At 42.2% G+C, this 9,427-nt stretch overlaps 1 protein-coding gene across 1 annotated transcript; it reads left to right on the top strand.

The window, feature by feature from the left end:
- The first annotated feature begins 1,459 nt into the window (after positions 1-1,459).
- LOC128740274 (very long-chain specific acyl-CoA dehydrogenase, mitochondrial-like) lies at positions 1,460-4,026 on the top strand. Its single transcript, XM_053835813.1, has 5 exons — positions 1,460-1,625; positions 1,728-1,815; positions 2,092-2,284; positions 2,346-3,827; positions 3,886-4,026. Exons 1-5 carry the CDS (start codon positions 1,460-1,462, stop codon positions 4,024-4,026), a joined length of 2,070 nt encoding a protein of 689 aa, XP_053691788.1.
- Positions 4,027-9,427: the final 5,401 nt, after the last annotated feature.

Genomic DNA, 9,427 nt, shown 5'->3' with positions numbered 1-9,427 from the left:
GATAGAGGCTGTAGCCTCGAGTGGAGTTTTAGTAGGTCCGGAACCTCACACCCCATTAGGGGGGGTCGGGCTACCAAACCCCACTCCCTGAGTTGTCTTCTCAGGTGTCTGATAGTATCGTATCTTCTAAGGCGCTCAGCAAATTTCCCTACTTGTAAAAAAAAAGATGCAGTCATCGGTTCTCTCTGCGCATACAAACCGGAAACCAGCTTGGTCAGACCGGTCAAATCACAGAACAGCTAGCATTGACTCAAGCAGTATTCCAAGCTGTTTGGAGGTTTTCTCTATCCTTTCGTTATTGCCTTGTTAGCATTAGCCCGGTTGGATGAAGTGGATTTCTCCGTAGCAGAATGTCGCATGGGACCGCTTCACGGCCACACGACATCATAGTGCCGCCTGTCGCGGTGCACCGTAAGTCTTCTCTGGACGTTTTTTGAGCACTTGCGTAATCTACTGCAATCACCAACAAGCAGACAAATACCGGACTAACATCTTTTGGCCCTGAGCTGGAATTCACCGAAGAGCTTAATCGTGTTTTCAGGTTTTAACGGTTCTTTGCCGTTTTTTCTGGCCTCTACAAGTGTACAATTGATTTTTATTTGTATCGAAATTATGCGTAGCCTTTCATTGTTTATTCCGATACTAGGTGACTATTTAACTGGGTGGTAATATATCTCGTGTTTATACTTTACTTACTTATTTAGTTGGCCTTGGCCTGCGTAACGTAATTGCTCTACCTAATTCGGTCCATGACAACCGCGGGCACACAGCGTTTGGCAGATCTGGTTCCAGCTAGTCCTGCCACTCCGCGTTGCTTCCGGATTCGATGCGAAAACCATCTTTGCAGGAGAGTTGTTCGGCATTCTAGCAACATGTCCTGGCGTCCACCGGCGCGGCGTAACCGTTCACCTTTAACCACTTTCTGAATAATGAGTTCGCCGAAGAGACGCGCGAGCTCGTGGTTCATTCTTCGCCTCAATACACCGTTCTCTTGCACGCCGCCAAAGATGGTTCTTAGCATCCGCCGTTTAAAAACTCCGAGTGCTCGTAGATTCCAGCAGTGTCCACGTTTCGTGCCCGTAGAGGACAACCGATCTAATTAGCGTTTTGTATAGTGTGCACTTTGAGCGCAAGTGTTTGTGGAGTCCTCAGTAGGCACGACTTCCACTGATCATACGACCATATCTCACGACTGGTATTATTGTCCTCTTTTGCCAGTGAGCCAAGGTATACGTTACGAACTAGTCGACTACCTCAAACTCATCCCCATCGATTACCATGCTACTACCCAAGCCCTGTCGCGCTCGGTCCTATCCGCCAGCATATACTTCGTTTTAGACCCAATCTTTTCTGCTTCGCGTTTAATTTTGATGTATTGATTTTAACCACCTCAAACGTTCTGTCGACAGCATCCACGTCAACGGCAAAGCAGATAAATTCATTGGATTTATTGAAAATCATGCCCTGCATTTCGATCACCGCCCGTCTTATAACGCCTTCAAACGCAATTTTGAATAGCAGACCAACTCCTTGTCGAAGTCCCCTGCGAGATTCGAATGGGTCCGATGATACACCCGAGATCCTTAATCACCTGGATCCTATCCATAATACCCATGATAAGTCTAGTAAGCTTACCCAGAAAGCCGTTTTCGTCCAGAATTTTCCAAGGCTCTTGTCTTTTTTCGCTATGCCTATGATATGCGTAAAAAATTAAAATTCGAAATTAGTGACGATGTACGAACCGACGGGTTGCCCAGAACCGAGTACAATGGAGAGAAATTCTCGATACGTCAAAAGCAACCCCGGCTCTATGCTGTTAGTAGTAAATGTTCATTTACCGTATATCTAACATGGGCATAGACATGGACATGTTGAAATCGATCAGCGCTTATTGCTTGCGTAATCGCGAGATAAATGCAGCAATTGAACATACAATGGTTTCCCCGTACAGAACGGACTAACAGGCTCAAAGAATGTATTCGATGATTTTTTGTGCAATAGTTTAGCGATTGCTTAAATGATCTATAACAATCACTGTGATCAACATCACTCAACCTGATTTAACATTGATTTTATTGGATTATTTTACAGATACCTTCACTCCACTCTAACCCGGCGGACGCAATCGGATGGCAACCAGGAAGCTGCGAACACCTCGTTTATGGTTAATTTATTCCGAGGAGAGATCTGTCCGAAACAGGTTTTCCCCTATCCGGAAGCAGCAAACCAACAGCAGAAAGAGTACATCAAGTCGATAGCCGATCCGGTGTATCAATTTTTAACTGTAACTGTCGTTTTGATTATTAAACATAAAACACAAGTTCAAACTCGACTTCCATCCACAGGAAAGATATGATCCAGCGGAAAGTGAACGACTTGGTAGCCCTGCGCATGCCATCCTGGATGAATTATGGGAAACCGGAGCTTACGGTTTGATGGCACCGGAAGAGTACGGAGGATTGGGATTGACCAATGTTGGTTATGCCACCATGGGTGATGCCGTTGGGGCAGTAGATTTGGGTTTGGCCGTTGTTATCGGTGCTCATCAGAGTATTGGTTGGAAGGGAATACTACTGTATGGTAGTGAGGACCAAAAGCGAAAGTATCTACCTCGGGTAACTACCGGAAAAACAATGGCTGCGTTTGCGCTAACTGAACCAGGAGCAGGTTCAGATGCTAGCTCTATTAGGTCTCGTGCAGTAAAGAGTGCTTGTGGAAAGTATTACACGTTGAATGGCTCAAAACTATGGATTACTGGAGGTGGTATAGCGGATATATTCACTGTATTTGCCAGAACTGAAGTGACTGATGTAAAGACTGGACAAAAGAAAGATAAAGTAACTGCTTACATTGTTGAACGTGACTTTGGAGGGGTAACTAGCGGACCCCCGGAAGATAAAATGGGCATCAGATGTTCCAATACTACTGAAGTTTATTTCGATGATGTTCGAATTCCAGTAGAAAACGTGCTTGGAGAAGAAGGTGATGGATTCAAAGTTGCTATGAACATTTTGAATAACGGTAGATTCGGTATGGCCGCAACTTTGGCAGGTACAATGCGAGCATGTATTGCAAAAGCAACTGAGCATGCAAAAAATCGAATTCAATTCGGAAAAACAATCAAAGAGTTTGGTGGCGTGCAGGAAAAGTTGGCTCGAATGGCAATGCTGCAGTATGTTACGCAATCGATGGCTTATATGGTAGCTGGAAACATGGACTTGGGCTCTCAGAATTACCACCTGGAAGCAGCAATTTCAAAAGTATTCTCGTCCGAAGCTGCCTGGTACGTTTGCGATGAAGCAATACAAATTTTGGGTGGTAATGGCTATATCAAATCCAACGGTCTCGAAAAGATTCTTCGTGACTTGAGAATATACAAGATATTTGAAGGTGCGAATGATGTTTTGCGACTGTTTGTAGCCTTGGTTGGGATACAGTATGCTGGATCGCATATGAGGGAGCTCCAGGCAGCTTTCAAAAATCCCGCAGCTAATTTAGGGTTGATATTTAAAGAGGGATCTCGGAGAGTTGCTAGAAGCATTGGCGTTGGAAGAGTGGATATTGGTCCGTTTGTAGCTGAGCCGTTACGAGACTCTGGTAAGCTTTGTGCAGAATCGATTGATGAGTTTGCGTTGGCTGTTGAATCGATGTTGTTCAAGTATGGAAAAAGAATAGTTGATGAGCAATTTATTTTGATGCGACTAGCTGATAGCGCAATCGACATTTATGCAATGGTAAATGTGTTATCACGCGCAAGTCGAGCAGTTGACAAAAGTCTACCATCGGCTGATTATGAAGTACGATTAGCGAGTGCATGGTGCATAGAGGTACGAAATGATTTAAAAGTATATTAATAGTGTATATATTTTTTATCTTTTTTTTCAGGCGAGTGATCGTGTTAGGAACAATTTAAAACGAGTTACCAAGAGACGATATCTAGATAATTACAAAACAATGTCGGACATTGCCCAGCAAGTTTGTGAAACCGGAGGAATTGTTCAGCGATTGCCGTTGGAAACAAACTAGAAGTTGAGCTGTACAGTTGACAAGTCAAAACATATGAATAAATTCTATATCTGGATCTCTTCCTTCAGTCGAGAATAAATATAACGTCTAATCTGAAAAGGCTGCCCTGAAAACCTGTATTACGATCCAAATTTGTTCAAGATTCTTGTACTTCAAATTCAAACATATTTTTGATAAAAGAACAAACAAATGGTGGAAAACTCGTACTCGGTACAACCAATAACACGTATTTGCTTTCTTTCGTCTTAATGATAGTCTTCGTCTGTATCGTCTGTACACTCTCTGCTCATACCTTTTGATGGAGATGATCTAGATAGTTGTAATTCTGTACACCAATTCGGTACTGTCATGATTAATAAAGTCGATGGCCTTTAGGGATTTATACTCTATACCCCAAGTAGCACTTGTAACTAATCATAAAAATAAAAAAATACAAAAAGGTTGCACAGCAGTTACATTTAGGATACTTGTAACGAGTTAGGTTACATAAAATTAAAAATAGTTACTTTTTAGTTTTCTTGTGACAAAAATCTCAAAAAGTTACCAGGTAGTTACCAAATGACCAAATTGAAACCTTTTTTTCGAACTGTCATCAACTTGCTGGTCGCAAAACAGTTAATTTTCCGTTACGAGCAGTTACGAAGTCAAAAAAAGTCGGCTAGTAACATTTTCGCAACAATTTGTTCACTGTTCCTTGTAAGCACAACGGATTAAGGAAAAACTAGACCTGAAGAATATTGCTAATGGTAAAGATAAACAATTGGTACACGGGTTGTGAAATGCTCTTGTAAATGCGTTTATTTACTTAATTGATGGTACTTGGAATCTTCTCCGCCCAGACATTGGTATTAAGTAAACAAATGATGATTATTCTCAAACGTCAAAACGATCAAGTTACATCGAAACGAAACCGGCAATGAAAATAGGTTACAGTGTAACTTAGAAATGACGACATAAGAAATAAGTGACTACAACAGATTTAATATTGGTTACCGTATAACCGATACCGTAACCAGGTCGAAGGCTAAGGTTACGTACAACTAGAATGTAACTGAAATGTAACCTTCTATGATTAACACTGGTGGTAACTGCTTTATTCAAACTGAAACTATTCTTTGATATTAAATTAACACTTTCTTTTCACAACAATCACTAAAAAATACCTTTTCCCGATATCAACAATGTGAACAATGAACAATGGCTGCTTAAAATCATTTCATGCAATATGCCGAAAACGATACAAAACTTCAAGGACGATGGTGTAGTAGTTAGAACCAAAGGCAAAATGGCTATGAATTTTACTGTGATAGAAGTGATAGCGAAAACAACTTGATTTTTAATGGTTTCTAGGTGAATGCTCCACTAATTCATTATTGCTAAGAATGAATTTAAAAAATCAAAAAATTAAAATTTAAATTTTTATATTTGATTTACAAAACATCAATTTTTCAAAGAAGTAAGTAACGAAAAGCTATATTAAATAAGAGCGCGTGAATTTTTCAAAGCTAGAATCATGCATTTCACCATAAATTTGAAACTGCATTAAAATTTGTGTTGAAATAAAAATTTATACACTCTTCTATATTCAACAGTTAAATTTACTGCTTGACGTTGACAGCCATAGATTGAAATAATAAACCTGCTACATTTTCGCTATGCAATAAAAGTTACGAGATAACTAATTTGCCACCAATTGAAAGTCAATTTACAGTTTATGTGTAACTTCAATAGTAACCATTTTGTAACTATACATGTTACATATTGGTTATTGAGTAACTGTTAATGCAACCAGATTTAGTTACATAAGTTGCGCTATTTCGGTTACACAACTGTTATATTTTAGGTTACTGTAACCGAAGTTTTACATTTAAATTTGTCGCATATCAGCCGCTGCGACTCAATTGTGACAACGTGTGCTACTTGGGACTTGTAATGGAAGGAAGGTAAGAAGCAAACTTTCGAAGTAGTTGAACCTTGATAATGAACCAAGATAAGAGCCTCGCAATTGAAGGAGCAGATGCACTGAACTTTTAGGTTCAGAGTAACAAAAACGGCAGGTGTTGGATGATACCTTGCCGATGTTCTTTGGATGATAAAGAGCACGAAAATGCCCAGTTAGGGGGTCCGGAATTGTGCGTATTTCACTACGAGATAAGTTGAGTAGCCTTTTTAGTTACTACCGGACTTGAGTAGATAAATTGTTTAATTTGTTGTTGATCGTCGCTAGCCTTATTACTTCTAGCGCAATGTTGAGGAATATGTTGAAAAGGCCATCACCTAGTTGAAACATATTCTAGATTCGAACAGGTCCGACAATCCAACTATCACACAATACTGAACCCCATCCATCGCCGTGATAAATCTGATTAGTCTTCAGAGAAACCCACCTTTGTCCAAAACTTTTCATAGCTCTTGTCGGTTTGCACTATCAGTTGTGACTTTGAAGTCGATGAATGACCGGGACTTGGAGCTCGCGGTTTTGCTGGAGGATCTACTGCAATGTACAGATATGGTTCATTCACGTTGATTTCATAAAGCCGTTCTAATAGCTTTCCACGAGTCTAAGTGGTTAGTGGCGACAGTTGATGGAAGATTACTAGGAAAACCACTTTGTAGCTGACTTTCAGGATAGTGTATGTTCGGTAGTTCTTTCAATCCAGTTGTGGCCAAATTCTTATAAACAGCTCCATCAATGAGTCACTTCATTCGCCATTCTGGTCTTCAGTCTGTCCGCCATTCAGGTGATCAGCGAAGCACTGCTTTCACAGTTATCTCTGACCATTTCGAGGCGGTCAACTCGGTACACAAAGCTTTTGTAAGATATATCGAGCCTTTGATAGAATTTCCGGGTATCCTGAAAACTGCTCATGTTTTACATGTTTCACACTCCTTCTCCCAGTGTTGCGAAGCCCGCACTCGTGTGGTCTAATTTTCTCACACACGCGTACTCATCCTATCGAACAAGCCGACATGAGAATTCGATTAAAGCTCCCCCTTTTATTTCATCATGCAGTGCAACGAGTTTTTGCGCCAATGTGGTTAGCTAACAGCTCGTGCTTCGTCGTTGCAGCCCGATCTGCTGATGCCGATTACACGCGAGAACTCGCGCTCCCGCCCGTAAGTAGAATCGAGGGCGAAGATGAAGAAGAAGAACAAAAAGTAATGCAAAATTTGTATCCCAGAGCGCCACCAGCCTCACAGACACTCGTGGGAAATGAGTTTTTGCCTCGGGAATAAGCCATGCAGGAAGACGATGTGAGGATGAGCGTGCGCGAGTGTGTGGGTAACAAAATATCTCACACAGCACCGGCGGCTGTTTTTTACGCCTGCGTGCGCGGCGTAAGTGTTGAATGCTATTTTTTCCATACTCTTTCGCGTGTGATCAGGCATAGTTGACTTCTCGCTCGATTCGCAACATTGCCTTCTCCTCTTGGAAGCTCAGTCGGGTCTTCTATATCTGTTTTTATTTCCATCGTTTAACATTCTTACGTGTGGTTCTACGCCCGTTGACTACTGACGCGTCTAAAACTATTAACTTCGTAGATTGGATTCCACACGACCTAAAACATTCTTTACGCTAATAATGGTTTCTTCACGATGGTCCAACAGGCCTCGAGAGGAGCGTGTTCAGCTTGATCTAATGGTATCGGTTTTAGTGTGGATGAAGCTTCGTCTTCTGCTTCTTCAGTAATCGGAACAGGATTCGAGCCAGATGTACCTTCTACTGGATCCAGGACCGGTTGCGTCGGATTGATGAAAACAGGGCAATCGGATGTATTCGTTTCAGGGTTAACGGAACCTAATCTGATACGATTCCCCATGGTACTTGCTGCGTCTCTCCCTCAGAAGTGTCACAATCATATTGTGCCGTATCTAGGACGTATTTGGTCGACATGCAGCCACATTAACTTCGATCGTCACACCGTGTCCAGCGCAACACTGTAGTTTAAAGAACCCTTTCGTTCGATGACTCGCTGGAGATGTCGATTCCGTAGTATTTGGGTTTGGAGTAGAGCGGTACACCGGAAGAAATGTGCGCAGATGAACAAAATTACTGCTACCGCTCGCTGGTGGATTGCATTCCATTGTCCTAAATCAATGATTTCGGATTGCCAAAACGGGAAAACATTTCACGAAGCATTCTCATGTTACAGTGGTGTTACTGGATCGAGTGCGGGACACTTTGGGCCACTTGGGAAAAGCATCCACGATGACGAAATATAAATACCCAGTGAACTTAATATGAACACGTTGCTACGGCCGAACTGGATTGGGCCACGGCTCCTGGATTGATTTTGTTTAAGACTTCACAGTTTCAGCACACGCTCTGCAGAGCGTGTCAAATAAACTGCACAACATCGTCGTCGACATTGAGCCAGTAGATGCGTGCCAGAGATTCCATACGGTCCATCTCACGGTGTCCACGATGCAGCTGACGAATGATCCGCTTGCGAAACTTCGATGGTACGACGATTTAATCTCCGAACATAACGCATTCGTCGATAACTTGAAGTCCTCTCGTCAGCGTTTGTATACAAATGTTAAGTTGTAAATATAGATAGGCTATAGTGTGTTAGATGTATTGTGCATCATTATACCGAAAAACCGCTCGATCATCGTAACAATCACCTGGCGCAGGGACCAGTGCGAGCACATTACCAAGGAAGCACCTTAGGTCCTAATTCCCTAGGATAGGTAAATCGTCAAGGAATACAAGACATCCAGTAATCTGCGCTGTTGGAGGAAAATAGCATACAGTCCACCCGCTCCCAACCGTGCTATCGAACAGGACCCCTTAGTTACTTTATCCGCTTGACGAATCCACTACTACGATAGCACCTGGGTAGGAACGGAGTTGTTTGATCTGATACCTTTAGTTTTCGAAAGGTCAAGTCGAATACCGTTCTTATTCACGATGTGTCCCGGGAACTCGATCTGAGGAAGCGCAAAATGGCATTTTTCGAGGCGTTAGTGTAAACCATGCTCACGCACACGTTCGAGACCAGCATAGAGGCTTCGATTGTGCTCCTGCCTGGTACGACCAGTGATGAAGATGTCGTTTAAGTACGGTTTGACTGCAGAGATGCCCGCCACGATGCTATCGATGATACGTTGGAATGCGCCTGGTGCTGACATGACTCGGCGAATCAGAAGAGTCCACGATGTATGTTCACGGTTAGGAAAGTGCGGGATTCTCCCTCAACCTGGACATGCACGTACCCAGATAACACAAGATCGTAATATAAAGTGCACATTAAGTCGTATGCATGTCAATTTTACATTGGAATTGCATAATGATTAGAGTATGTCAAGACGAAGTGTACAATAAGTTGTTTTGCGGTCGTGCGTGTTGTCACAGGGCCTTTAATTATCACCGAATTTCAAACAAAACAGAAAATCT

Source organism: Sabethes cyaneus, chromosome 3 (assembly GCF_943734655.1).
Source record: "Sabethes cyaneus chromosome 3, idSabCyanKW18_F2, whole genome shotgun sequence".
Lineage (NCBI taxonomy): Eukaryota > Metazoa > Arthropoda > Insecta > Diptera > Culicidae > Sabethes > Sabethes cyaneus.
This window is presented reverse-complemented; position numbering and strand designations above follow the sequence as displayed.

Bases quoted from the DNA above. Each gene is read 5' to 3' on its own strand.
- LOC128740274 (XM_053835813.1), top strand. From the start codon at position 1,460: ATGCCCTGCATTTCGATCACCGCCCGTCTTATAACGCCTTCAAACGCA. The intron at 1,626-1,727 runs GTAAGCTTACCC...ATTCGAAATTAG, and splicing joins TAATACCCATGATAAGTCTA to TGACGATGTACGAACCGACG. The intron at 2,285-2,345 runs GTAACTGTCGTT...TTCCATCCACAG, and splicing joins CGGTGTATCAATTTTTAACT to GAAAGATATGATCCAGCGGA.